General features: G+C 43.0%; 3 protein-coding genes across 3 annotated transcripts in view; 2 read left to right on the top strand and 1 right to left on the bottom strand.

The window, feature by feature from the left end:
• col10a1b (collagen, type X, alpha 1b) overlaps positions 1–3,621 on the top strand; it is an 8,585-nt gene extending 4,964 nt beyond the window's left edge. Inside the window, exon 3 of the mRNA XM_046873255.1 lies at positions 1,348–3,621. Within this exon, the coding sequence (XP_046729211.1) occupies positions 1,348–3,203 (1,856 nt within the window). The 3' untranslated portion in view covers positions 3,204–3,621. The remainder of the gene's footprint in view (positions 1–1,347) is intronic.
• nt5dc1 (5'-nucleotidase domain containing 1) overlaps positions 1–6,624 on the bottom strand; it is a 34,390-nt gene extending 27,766 nt beyond the window's left edge. The window contains exons 1-7 of the mRNA XM_046873256.1: positions 6,444–6,624; positions 6,119–6,340; positions 4,869–4,960; positions 4,604–4,675; positions 4,270–4,379; positions 4,016–4,095; positions 3,844–3,925 (exon numbers count right to left, since the gene is read on the bottom strand). Coding sequence (XP_046729212.1) covers positions 3,844–3,925; positions 4,016–4,095; positions 4,270–4,379; positions 4,604–4,675; positions 4,869–4,960; positions 6,119–6,211 — 529 coding nt within the window. The 5' untranslated portion in view covers positions 6,212–6,340; positions 6,444–6,624. The remainder of the gene's footprint in view (positions 1–3,843; positions 3,926–4,015; positions 4,096–4,269; positions 4,380–4,603; positions 4,676–4,868; positions 4,961–6,118; positions 6,341–6,443) is intronic.
• Positions 6,625–9,137: 2,513 nt separating this feature from the next.
• Positions 9,138–15,000, top strand: part of frk (fyn-related Src family tyrosine kinase) — a 10,131-nt gene continuing 4,268 nt past the window's right edge. Inside the window, exons 1-4 of the mRNA XM_046874067.1 lie at positions 9,138–9,250; positions 9,385–9,755; positions 11,536–11,657; positions 12,832–12,995. Of these exons, the coding sequence (XP_046730023.1) occupies positions 9,391–9,755; positions 11,536–11,657; positions 12,832–12,995 (651 nt within the window). The 5' untranslated portion in view covers positions 9,138–9,250; positions 9,385–9,390. The remainder of the gene's footprint in view (positions 9,251–9,384; positions 9,756–11,535; positions 11,658–12,831; positions 12,996–15,000) is intronic.

A 15,000-nucleotide genomic window follows, 5' to 3' on the forward strand; every position in this document is an offset into this window, starting at 1 on the left:
ACACTCACTACGACACGCAATACGACACACTCAGTACGACACACTCAATATGACACACTCAGTACGACACGCAATACGACACACTCAGTACGACACACTCAATATGACACACTCAATACGACACACTCAATACGACACACTCACTACGACACGCAATAAGACACGCAGTACGACACACTCAGTACGACACGCAATACGACACACTCACTATGACACACTCACTACGACACACTCACTACGACACGCAATACGACACACTCAGTACGACACACTTAGTACGACACACTCACTATGACACACTCACTACGACACGCAATACGACACACTCAGTACGACACACTCACTATGACACACTCAATACGACGCAATACGACGCACTCACTACGTCACACTCACTACGACACGCAATACGACACACTCAGTACGACACACTCAGTACAACTTGCAATACGACACACTCAGTACGACACACACAGTGTACGACACACACACACAGTACGACACACTCCCAAGTGTGAGATTCTCCCAAAATAGATTTCGCATAAACAGCAGGTTGAAGTTCTGCACAGTTTACTCTGGAAAATTATTTAAAATGAGGGTTTGGTCCTGACAAATTATACAGGAATGCTAAAAATTACATGTTTGTGTGAGAATTTTCAACAAATGTGAAAACTTGACACACACACACACACACACACACACACACACACACACACAGGTTATTTTGTGGTTTAGTTGCAATAAAGCTGGTGAGGTAAACACCAGTGTGTGTGTGTGTGTGTGTGTGTGTGTGTGTGTGTGTGTGTGTGTGTGTGTGTGTGTGTGTTTAATTTAGAGTTTAGCAATACAGAACGCTAGCGAACACACTTCAAAATGGTTTATAAATAAAGCTGCGTAACCACAAAAGTGGAGACGATTTAAGCCTTAGCTGTGGCCGGAGAGAAGTGTGTGTAGATCATTGATTCCTCACACATCTGAAACCCTGCGAGACACAGTCATCTACTAAAAAAATAAACCTTTATCAGCTTCAGTTTCAGACTCCATAAACAGACTCACACTTCCACTACGAATGTTTAAAGCTCACTTCTTATCATTAATACATTTGACAGAGGTTTGGTTCTTCGAGATCACCGCAGCATTAAGGTTCTGATCCACATGCAGAAGTCAGGTCATGAGGTTGAATACTAAGGTGTGAAGATAAGGTTGACAGGGTTGAAGGTGACTCAGATGTAAAAAAATATATATATACTTATTCTGTTATGAGATAAAGCGGGTAGGACATTTTCAATGTCCTGGTGTTCTGTCATATTTTCTAATCATATTCAACTCTTTTTTTTTTTTTTTTAGATCTTTCAGGTGCTCCAGGTCTCCCTGGTGAACCTGGACCCCCCGGCCCACCTGGTCCCCCTGGTCCCCCAGGAATGAGTGTGATGGGTCATGAGGGACCAAGGGGACCTCCTGGACCACCTGGGCCATCGGGATATTCTGCACCTGGTAAGCCTGGAAGCCCTGGTGCCCCAGGAAAACCAGGTGATAATGGAATGCCTGGAGAAAGAGGACATACTGGACCTGTAGGACCCCAAGGGGCAAGAGGATCTCCAGGAGCCCCTGGAAGCCCAGGGCCTGCCGGTTTCTCTGCTCCTGGAAAACCAGGACCTCATGGTCTGCCTGGGGCGATGGGGCCAAGAGGAGAATCTGGTGCAAAAGGACTTCCAGGAACTCCAGGTCTACCTGGACAAAAAGGTGAACCAGGTCACGGTGTGCAAGGACGACCTGGTGGACCTGGCCCAATGGGTCCAGTGGGTCCTCCTGGTCAGTCTGGTCCACCAGGTATTGGAAAGCCTGGTGCAACTGGATACCCTGGGGAACCTGGAAAGCCAGGTATGCCAGGTAGAGATGGGGCGACAGGCCCCATGGGTGCACAAGGCCCAAAGGGACACACAGGTGCTCCGGGTATAGGTGCACCAGGTAAACCAGGTCAGAATGGTGCTCCAGGATTGCCTGGCCCAATGGGACATAAAGGTTTGCCAGGACCATCTGGACAACCTGGAGCTAGTGGTATTTCCAGTGCTGGAAAACCTGGAGCACCTGGAATTCCAGGAAACAGAGGTGCACCTGGTAGTTCAGGTGCACCAGGCCAGAAGGGAGAGGCAGGTGCAATAGGTTTTACAGGTCATCCAGGTGCTGTTGGGCCTGCAGGTCCAACTGGTCGACAAGGTGATAGGGGATTTCCAGGGGAAACAGGTCCACACGGACCTAAAGGTGATGCTGGTATAACTGGGGCACCTGGTGCAAAAGGTCAAAAGGGAGATCAGGGACCACAGGGCTTTACAGGCAAATCAGGTGTTCCAGGGGCACCAGGTCCACATGGTCCACCTGGAGCTACAGGATATCAGGGTCCCAAAGGTGAGCGAGGCTACACTGGGGCACCAGGCAGTCCAGGACCTATGGGTCCAACAGGAATGAAAGGCCATACTGGTCCACAAGGTGTGACTGGCAGCAGGGGTGAAAATGGACTTCCTGGAGCAAGGGGACCAATGGGGCCAGCAGGACCAACTGGAGCCCCAGGAGCCAAAGGTAATCCTGGTCTCTCTGGACCCCCTGGTCCAGCAGGACTTGTAACCAAAGGGCTTTCTGGGCCACAGGGTTCTCCAGGCATCCCTGGTTCAAGAGGTCAGGATGGTCGCCCAGGTCCAGCTGGACCCCCTGGCCCACCTGGTCCACCAGGTGAGATTGTTTACTATAATGAGAAGAGCATGCCCATCAAATCTGAGGTAATCCCTGTGAGACAGGAGCTGATGAAGCCACCTATGTCAGCCTTTACAGCTCTTCTCACCAGAGCTTACCCTAATGCAGGAACACCAATCGTGTTCAACCAGATTGTGTACAATGGAGAGAACCACTATGACCCCAGCTCTGGGGTGTTTACTTGTCAGCTTCCTGGATTTTATTACTTTGCTTTCCACATGCACGTCAATGGGGCTAACGCTCTGGTTGCACTTTACAAAAACAATGAGCCAGTTGTGTTCTCATATGATGAGTATAATAAAGGCTTTCTGGATCAGATGTCAGGTAGTACTGTGCTCATGCTGCACGAGGGCGATACCGTCTATGTCCAGGTTCCAGATGACCAGTCAAATGGCATCTACGCTGATGATAACATTCACTGTTCTTTCTCTGGTTTCTTGATCGCTTCAACGTGATTGTGTTTCCAAATAAATAAAACCTCAACAATTTAAAGTTAACTTTTGGTTTTCCTTAAAAGTGCGCTTTACTTTCTTTCAATATTTAGTAATAAATGTATTTTGTCAAAGAAATGTCTGTCCATGTGAAAGAAAACCATTCTTAAAAAGAAAACAACACTGAATTCACATTCTACTCATCATTACAGGAACACGGTGCTCTTGCTTTTAAACACCTCACAACACCATTGCTTATGTGCTTGTCTTCAGAACGTATTTTTGTTTGTTTTTTATGAAAACACCTAATTCCATGTATACCCTGTACACCACATATAAAATATACTGAAAGAAAAACTATGCATTTATTTGCCACAACAATAATGCACGAGGTGTCTTATGTACATCATTGTGATCAACCAACAATAAAAAATGAATGTGACTGAGTTTTCTTCCTGACTGTTCCTCCTAAATGTGTTCCTCCTAAATGTGTTCCTCCTGACTGATTCTCCTGAAGATTCCTCTGTCCTGTTCTACATACTCACTGCAGTAATAATAAATCTCCTGAACTTTTCAGTATAGGCTTAGCCTAAACCTTTTCCAGAACGAATTCTTCTTTTTCATCTTTAAACTAAACGTTAGTGAAATGAAACCTTCGGCGTACCTCTAAAGGCCGATGTGTTGTAGTTGTGATCGATGGCGGCCACCAGGTCCTTCCATAAGTCTGGTGTGACCTCCTTTCCTTTCTGTTTATCAGGAGAAGAGTGATGGCGTAGAATAAACCACATTCTCATGTAAAGGACAGAAATCATATGAATGTGTCTCTTTGTCCTCACCTTGTCCAGCATGTCCACCACCCGAGCACACAGCAGCGCCCCCGGGAGGTCAAAGTAGTTATCATAAAAATAATATTTAGCTGAAGAAAATAAAAAGTGAAGAAATTCTGAAAAGTTTTATACAAACAAGGTGTGTTTCATAATTTTCAGCACACACACACACACACACACACACACACACACACACACACACACACACAATTTGAGAAACTGTGTGTGTGTGTGTGTGTGTGTGTGTGTGTGTGTGTGTGTACCAGATCGTGTGAATGTAGTGTTGAGGTTGTTGAAATGTTTCCATTCTCTTTTCGGGCCGTAGTGCTTCACAATCTCCTCCGTGCTCAGATTCCGTGTTCCATGAGTCGCCCTGAAATCACACAAACAGGAACATCAGATCATTAACGCTGTTAATGCAGTTCAGTGTGCAACTTCTCTACACAATCTACACAATATACACACACTGCAAAATATACACACTCTTCACTATACACTCTACACACTCTTTTCTTCACACTCAATACACAATATACACACACTACACAATATACACTCTACACACTCTACACAATATACACACTATACACAGGTCACCTCAGCACTGATCCATCCTCAGCCAGTTTAATCAAGTTTCCCACCTCGAGATCCACCACCAGACCTTTAAAACTGGACACACATACACATGAAACACACATGGAGGACATTCTCTCACACACACACACACACACACACACACACACACACACACACACACACACACAGGGGACTGAGTGTTTATTAATATTATATAGTAAGATAAAAAACTACATAGCAACAAACACACACACACACACACACACATACACACACACACACTCACCAGAAATCCCAGGTGTCTGGAGTCACATGCAGCAGATCTTTATCGTAGCCTTTATGCTCCACAAGATATCGAGCAAAACTCTCATATATTAGCTGCAAACACACACACATTGTAATTTCTTCTGATCAATCTGGTTATTCGTCAGTACTCATGAATGTTCAGATGATGATGTGTGTGTGTGTGTGTGTGTGTGTGTATTGGGAAGATGCATCATATAGAATGTTTACCAATTACACACAGACAACAGCCATCACAAGAACCAGACAGAGACCACTAGACACCATTAGAGATCATTAGAGGACACCAGTCACCATGAAAGACCATCAGACATCATAACAAAAAAAACACCAGAGGCCATCAAACGTCATTAAACACCATCAGACACCAGTAAAAAACAGCAGACACCACCAGGGTATATCACACACCATCAGACACCAACACAGATCATTAAACACCACAACAGACACCATTAGAAAGCATCAAACATGATCAAAGACCACCAGACACCATTAAAAATGCAGACACCACCAGACACCACCAGAAACCACTAGAGAGCATCACATCATCATTAACCACCAGAGAGCATCAAACATGATAAGAGACCTTCGGACACCATCAGAAACCACCAGAGAGCATTAGAACTAACAGAGACCATCAGACACCAAAAATGACTATTAGACCCAATCATAACAAGATAACATAACGAGATATACCTTAATTCATCCCACTGTTGGATGAGACAAGGTATATTTTATCTTAAACTAGCAGAAAACATTACATATGATCAGTGACCACCAGACACCATTAAAAACATCAGAGACCATCAGACACCAACAAAGACCAACAGACAACATCAGACTTCATAAATTACCATCAGAAACCATTGGAAAACACCAGAGAATCAATTATAATCAGACACCATCAATAACCATGAGATATCATTAGACATTAGAGACCACTGAACCCATCAGAGACCATTATATACCACCAGAGCCCTGTGGAGCACTGCCGCATCTCACCTGTTAATGATGACGTCATATTAACTCAAGTGCAAAACATTATTAACCCTGAGCTGCAAGGCTGGACTTCCCAGCACACACACACACACGCGCGCGGGCGCTTTTACCTAGAAGATCTGCACCCTAGGGTTCAATCACCATAATGATGATGATGATGATGTATGGCTCTGACACAAATGACAAGCTCTCTTTCACTCTGCAGCAGATATTACAGTGTGTGTGTGGACTCACCATGCAGGTCTCCTTCAGATGGTAACGGCAGAGTGTGTGATCCAGATCGAAGCCGATCACATCGCATTCCTCCAAGCTGAAAAGATCACTCATAGCTGATCACCTTCTAAAACACTCAGATCTCAGAGCTGTCCAACACACAGCCGGTCCGAGTTCAGCTCACACACATACACACACACGCACGTTTTCTCTCCCTGACACACACTGGACTGACTGTGTGTACTGGAGTTGTGTAAATCATCACACAGTTGTGTTAGTGTTTGTGTAGCGGCTTTATAACTTGTATTTTTGCCTTTATTAATTCAAACACGTTTTTTGTACTTACCCACTTCCGGGTTCATGCTTAAAAACGCATGCGCGACGCCCGCCAACGTCATCACGCCCGAACTAACAATAACAGCATGAGTGTGTATGGGGTAATAAGTGTAGGAGTGTGTATGGGGTAATAAGTGTAGGAGTGTGTATGGGGTAATAAGTGTAGGAGTGTGTATGGGGGTAATAAGTGTAGGAGTGTGTATGGGGTAATAAGTGTAAGTGTGTATGGGGTAAGTGTAGGAGTGTGGGGTAATAAGTGTAGAGTGTGTATGGGGGTAATAAGTGTAGGAGTGTGTATGGGGTAATAAGTGTAGGAGTGTGTATGGGGTAATAAGTGTAGGAGTGTGTATGGGGTAATAAGTGTAGGAGTGTGTATGGGGTAATAAGTGTAGGAGTGTGTATGGGGTAATAAGTAGGAGTGTGTATGGGGTAATAAGTGTGAAGTGTGTATGGGGTAATAAGTGTAGGAGTGTGTATGGGGTAATAAGTGTAGGAGTGTGTATGGGGTAATAAGTGTAGGAGTGTGTATGGGGTAATAAGTGTAGAGTGTGTATGGGGTAATAAGTGTAGGAGTGTGTATGGGGTAATAAGTGTAGGAGTGTGTATGGGGTAATAAGTGTAGGAGTGTGTATGGGGTAATAAGTGTAGGAGTGTGTATGGGGTAATAAGTGTAGGAGTGTGTATGGGGTAATAAGTGTAGGAGTGTGTATGGGGTAATAAGTGTAGAGTGTGTATGGGGTAATAAGTGTAGGAGTGTGTATGGGGGTAATAAGTGTAGGAGTGTGTATGGGGTAATAAGTGTAGGAGTGTGTATGGGGTAATAAGTGTAGGAGTGTGTATGGGGTAATAAGTGTAGGAGTGTGTATGGGGTAATAAGTGTAGGAGTGTGTATGGGGTAATAAGTGTAGGAGTGTATGGGGGTAATAAGTGTAGGAGTGTGTATGGGGTAATAAGTGTAGGAGTGTGTATGGGGGTAATAAGTGTGGGAGTGTGTATGGGGTAATAAGTGTGGGAGTGTGTATGGGGGTAATAAGTGTGGGAGTGTGTATGGGGTAATAAGTGTAGGAGTGTATGGGGTAATAAGTGTAGGAGTGTGTATGGGGTAATAAGTGTAGGAGTGTGTATGGGGGTAATAAGTGTAGGAGTGTGTATGGGGTAATAAGTGTAGGAGTGTATGGGGTAATAAGTGTAGGAGTGTGTATGGGGTAATAAGTGTAGGAGTGTGTATGGGGTAATAAGTGTAGGAGTGTGTATGGGGTAATAAGTGTAGGAGTGTGTATGGGGTAATAAGTGTAGGAGTGTGTATGGGGTAATAAGTGTAGGAGTGTGTATGGGGTAATAAGTGTAGGAGTGTGTATGGGGTAATAAGTGTAGGAGTGTGTATGGGGTAATAAGTAGGAGTGTGTATGGGGTAATAAGTGTAGTGTGTATGGGGGTAATAAGTGTAGGAGTGTGTATGGGGTAATAAGTGTAGGAGTGTGTATGGGGTAATAAGTGTAGGAGTGTATGGGGTAATAAGTGTAGGAGTGTGTATGGGGTAATAAGTGTAGGAGTGTGTATGGGGTAATAAGTGTAGAAGTGTGTATGGGGTAATAAGTGTAGAAGTGTGTATGGGGTAATAAGTGTAGAAGTGTGTATGGGGTAATAAGTGTAGAAGTGTGTATGGGGTAATAAGTGTAGAAGTGTGTATGGGGGTAATAAGTGTAGGAGTGTGTATGGGGGTAATAAGTGTAGGAGTGTATGGGGTAATAAGTGTAGGAGTGTGTATGGGGGTAATAAGTGTAGGAGTGTATGGGGTAATAAGTGTAGGAGTGCTGGAGGATCTCAGACAGCATGGTGCAGTGCGAGATGTGATAAGGTCCAAGCTGAGGTCCAATTCTACCAAGCTAGTGTTAATGATCATCAATTTCATCTGTAGGTTGAAATCCAATCATGAAGTGAAACAGAACAGCTGTGTAGGAGCTTCAAACTGGCTGAGGAACAATCAAATTCTGCTACCGGGGTGAGGTTGTGGGAGACAGTGTCATGTCACAGGTCCTACACCGTGCCAAACCTCCTCCTCTGTCTTCTTTTTTTCCTTCATTCCTCTAATATACCCTGTGTCCCTCCTCTGTCCAAACCATCTCAATCACACCTCCCTCACCTTGTCTCCAAAACGTCCTACATGCATGGTCTTTTCTTCACTTCATTACTCTGCACTGTTGACCCCAGGTACCTGAACTCCTCCACCTTCTCCACCTCTTCTCCCTGCAACCTGCACACTTCACTGCTTTCACACTGTCCTCATACATGTCCTGCACCACCCTCAGACACTTCTCCCACAATTCAATTATTAACACTTCATTTTTCTATAGTTTTATTATCTACAGTTTTAAGTAACTTTTGTATTAATGCTCATTATATTATTTATAGAAAATTCTTCTTTCTTTACTCCACTACCCACACACACACACACACACACACACACACACACACACAGATAAGTCCTAAAAGTTCACTCAGATGTGTATCTCGACAGAACGGGGTTTTAGCATGATTTAGATGACCAGTGTGTTCCTGTGTGATTTGAACATTCCATGTGAGTGTGTGGCTTGCGGGTTTTCCCTCTGTGTGTGTGTGTGTGTGTGTGTGTGTGATCACCTGAACAGGTACAGCCTGTTTTGGTAGTTCCGAGTTTCACCTCCTTCTCTTGTGACTCATCAGGAAACTTCAGCCACTTTAACGGGAAGTAAGAAGGTTCTGAAGTCTCGCGCGCACCGGAGCCGGTTCCTTTAGGCACGCGCTACAGAGGCTCTGAGATGGACTGAGGGACTCAGGGTGAGAAATCAGAACACGACATGGGGCGCGCACTCTCCGGAACCGAGCCCGTGTGATCACCTGCTGTTTGTTTGTTTGTTTGTTTGTTTGTTTGCTGTGCTCCTCCTGGGTTCCTCGCGCTGCTGTGATTTAAGGTAAAGATGTTTACGGATCTGAAGAAGCGGATAGGCGAGTGCTGGGTGACTGCGTGTCCGTGTTTCTGTGAGAAGCCTGCTGGGACCGGGGACGATGATTCGGTGGTGGTGATCCCGAATCCCACCGTGGGGACTGATCGCCAAGAGCGGGACATCCCGCCCTCTGTCCCCGCGCTGTACACGGCTCTGTGGGATTACACCGCGCGTACCGCCGAGGACTTAAGCTTCCGCACGGGGGATCAGCTGGAGGTTCTGGACCAGACCAACCCGGACTGGTGGATCGCCCGAGCGCTGACTGGACTCTCTGGCCGCGGCCAGGGCTACATCCCGTCTAACTACGTAGCACCGCTCCAGAGCCTGCACGCGGAGAGGTAATACTGACTTCTTCTTCATAATCAAGAGGTAAAAAGTTCACACTTTTCTGGAGAAGTCAGCTGGAAGTTCTTTTCAGGAAACATAAAGGTGAAAGTTCAGAAGCAGGTTCAGAAGCAGGTTTCTGTCAGTCTGATTTTCTCAATGCTGTAATAGTGAGAACTCAGGAACGTCTCAGTGACTTATGATGAGTTCTTCACTGTAATGTTCCTCACTCAACATCTTTCTCAGAAATACAGCTTCCACAAGTTCCTGGGGAGGAACATGCAGAGGACATGTGATGTCTCTTCCCTTCTGCCTGTCAACCTACATTTCTAATACAGTTTCTTCACTCATCAGTGTTCACTGTTCACACTTAAATGTTCACTCTTCACTTTTTACTCTTCACTCTTTATTCTTCACTCTTTACTCTTCACTCTTCACTCTTTATTCTTCACTATTCACTCTTTATTCTTCACTCTTCACTCTTTATTATTCACTCTTCACTCTTTATTCTTCACTCTTCACTCTTCATTCTTTATTATTCACTCTTTACTCTTCACTCTTCACTCTTTATTCTTCACTCTTCACTATTTATTATTCACTCTTCACTATTTATTATTCACTCTTCACTCTTTATTATTCACCCTTCACTCTTTATTCTTCACTCTTTACTCCTCACTCTTTACTCTTCACTCTTTATTCTTCACTCTTTACTCCTCACTCTTTACTCTTCACGCTTTACTCTTCACTCTTTACTCTTCACTCTTTATTCTTCACTCTTCACTTTATTCTTCACTCTTTACTCTTCACGCTTTACTCTTCACTCTTTACTCTTCACTCTTTATTCTTCACGCTTTACTCTTTATTCTTCACTCTTCACTCTTTATTCTTCACTCTTTATTATTTACTCTTCACTATTTACTCTTCACTCTTTATTCTTCACTCTTTATTATTCACCCTTCACTCTTTATTCCTCACTCTTTATTCTTTACTCTTCACTCTTTACTCTTTATTCTTCACTCTTCACTCTTTATTCTTCACTCTTCACTCTTTATGCTTCACTCTTTACTCTTCAGTCTTTACTCTTTATTATTCACCCTTCACTTTATTCTTCACTCTTCACTCTTTATTCTTTATTCTTCACTCTTTACTGATCCCTATTGACTGTGAGTGTTCTTTACAACACTCGCTTTGGCATGTTCCACCACATTACACACATTCACATGCTACACACCACAATACACACTACACTACACATTACACACACATGTGTATGTGCGTGAGAATGTGTGAGTGTGTGCTTGTGTGTGCGTGTGCGTACGTGAAGGCCACAAGGTGTAAATGATTTGCACTGAATCAGGAAGTACTGTTCCTCTCTGTTAAACATTCATGTGTGTGTTTGACCTGTGTGTCATAAATCAATGCACACTGTTCATCACACACCCAAATTATCTGCAACACACTGACACACAAACACACACACACACACACACACACACACACACACACACACACACACACACACACACACACATACAGAGTTGCATTTTGGGTATTGTCATTAACAACTGGGCTAAACTTACTGAACTTATTAGCCCTCATTGTGATGTCCTACAACACATACAAACACACACACATACCTTTTGGACATGCTGCAGTGCATTATGGGATTTTTTTAAATGTCTTTTTATACTTTGCACTCCTGTTTAATGTGAGCAGGGTGCGATATCAGCCTTGAATCATTTTATCCAGTGTGTGTGTGTGTGTGTGTGTGTGTGTGTGTGTGTGTGTGTTTAGGTGGTATTTTCCTGATACAAAGCGTCTGGATGCAGAGAAGCTCCTTCAGGCTGAAGGAAATGGACACGGCTCATTTCTGATCCGAGAATGTGAAAGTCAGCAAGGGGAACTGTCACTGTCAGGTACACACAAACACACACACAAACACACAAACACACACACACACACACACACACACACACACACACACACACACCAATATCTGTATCACACTTACACCAGCATCTGTACCACACTAACACCAACATCTGTACCACACTAACACCAACATCTCTGCCATATTGACACCAACATCTGTATTACACTGACACCAGCATCTGTACCACACTGACACCAACATCTTTGCCATTTTGAGACCAACATCTGTATCAGACTGACACCAACATCTCTACCACACTGTCATTAATGTCTGTACCATACTAACACCAACATCTGTATCATACTGACCCCAACATATCTATCATAATGACATCAACATCTGTATTACACTGACACAGATACCAACTTCAATATCACACTGACACCACAATCTGTACCACACTGGAACCAACATCTGGATCACACTGACACCAACATCTGTACCACACTGTTAACATCTGTACCATAGTAACACCAACATCTGAAACATGCTGACACTGATACCAACATCTGCACCACACTGACACTATCTGTAACAAACTGACACGAAAATCTCTACCACATTGACTCACACACACACACACACACACACACACACACACACACACACACCCCAACATCTGTATCACACTGACTCCAACATCAATACCACGATGACACTGACACCAGCATCTATACTACAATGGCACCAACATCTGTATCACACTGACATTGACACCAACATCTGTGTAGCATTGACATCAACATCTGTACCACACTGGCACCAACATCTGTACCACACTGGCACCAACATCTGTATCACACTGACACCAACATCTGTACCACACAGACTTCAACATCTGTATCACATTGATGCCAACATCTGTATTACACTGAGACCAATATCTCTACCACACTGCCACCAACACCTCTAACACACTGTCATTAACATCTGTACCATACTAACACCAACATCCGTATCATACTGACACAAACATCTCTACCATATTGCCACCAACATCTGTATCACACTGACACCAACATCTGCATCACTCTTATACAATCATCTGTATCACAATGTGTATGTGTGTTTGTGTGTTTGTATGTGTACATGTGTGTTTGTATGTATGTGTGTTTGTGTGTGTGTGTGTGTGTGTGTGTGTGTGTGTGTGTGCGCAGTGTTGGATCAGGGGAAGGTAAAGCACTATAAGATAAAAAAATCAGATGATGGACAGTACTTTGTGTCGAAGAGGCGGAGCTTCATCACACTGAAGGAGCTGGTGGATTATTACAGCACTACAGAAGATGGATTGTGTGTCCGACTCACACAACCCTGCAGGAAGGTACACACTACATCATTACATACTACATAACTACACATTGCACAATATACACTACATTACTACACACTGCACAATATACACTACATCACTACACACAACATAATATACAATACATCACTACACACTTTGGACTACATCACTACACACTATACACTAAACACTACATCGCCACACACTAAACACTACAGAGTACATCACTACACACTTTACACTGCATCACTACACTATACACTAAACACTACATCGCCACACACTACATAGCCACACACTACAACACTACACATCATATCACTACACACTAAACACTATACACTACATCACTACATAATACAGACTACATCACTACACACTATACACTACAGACTACACACAATAACAATACACTATACACTACACGTTAAACACTAAACACTACACCATTACCCACTACATCACTACCCTCTACATACTACAGACTACATCACTACACACTAAGCACTATACACTACATCACCACACACTATACACTATATCAACACATACTACATTACTACACACTACAGACTACATGACTACACACTAAACACTATACACTGCATCACCACACACTACACTATACACTACATCACCACACACACACTATACACTATACACTACATCACCACACACTATACACTATATCAACACATACAACATTACTACACACCACAGACTACATGACTACACACTAAACACTATACACTGCACCACACACACTACACACTACAGACTACATCACTACACACTATACACTACAACACCACACACACACTACACTACACTACACACTAAACACTATACACTATACACTACACTACACACTAAACACTATACACTACATCACCACACACTACACACTATACACACTATACACTACATCACTACACACTAAACACTATACACTACATCACTACACTAAGCACTATACACTACATCACCACACACTACACACTATACACTACATCACCACACTACACACTATACACTATACACTACATCACCATACACCAAGCACTATACACTACACACTACATCACTACACACTAAACACTATACACTACATCACTACACACTACACACACTACACTATACACACTATACACTAAACACTATACACTACATCACTACACTAAACACTATACACTACACACTAAACACTATACACTACATCACACACACTATACACTATACACTATCACTACACACTAAACACTATACACTACATCACAACACACTATACACTACATCACACACACTACACACTATACACTACATCACACACTACACACTATACACACTATACACTACATCACTACACACTAAACACTATACACTACATCACACACTATACACTATACACTACACACTAAACACTATACACTACATCACCACACACTATACACTATACACTACATCACTACACACTACATCACAACACACTATACACTACATCACCACACACTACACACTACATACTATACACTATACACTACATCACTACACTAAACACTATACACTACATCAATATACACTAAACACTATACACTACATCACTACACACTAAACAATATACACTACACACTAAACACTATACACTACATACACACACTAAACACTACACTACATCACACACACTATACACTATACACACACACACTACACACACACTATACACTACACACTATACACTATACTACATCACTACACACTATACACTACACTACACACACTATACACACACTATACACTACACACACACTATACACTACACTACACACTATACACTACACTACACACACACACACTATACACTACACTACACACACTATACACTACACTATACACTATACACTACATCACACACTAAACACTATACACTACATCAATATACACTAAACACTATACACTACATCAATACACACTAAACACTATACACTACATCACTACACACTAAACACTATACACTACATCACCACACACCACACAC

This window comes from Silurus meridionalis, chromosome 18 (genome assembly GCF_014805685.1).
Source record: "Silurus meridionalis isolate SWU-2019-XX chromosome 18, ASM1480568v1, whole genome shotgun sequence".
Lineage (NCBI taxonomy): Eukaryota > Metazoa > Chordata > Actinopteri > Siluriformes > Siluridae > Silurus > Silurus meridionalis.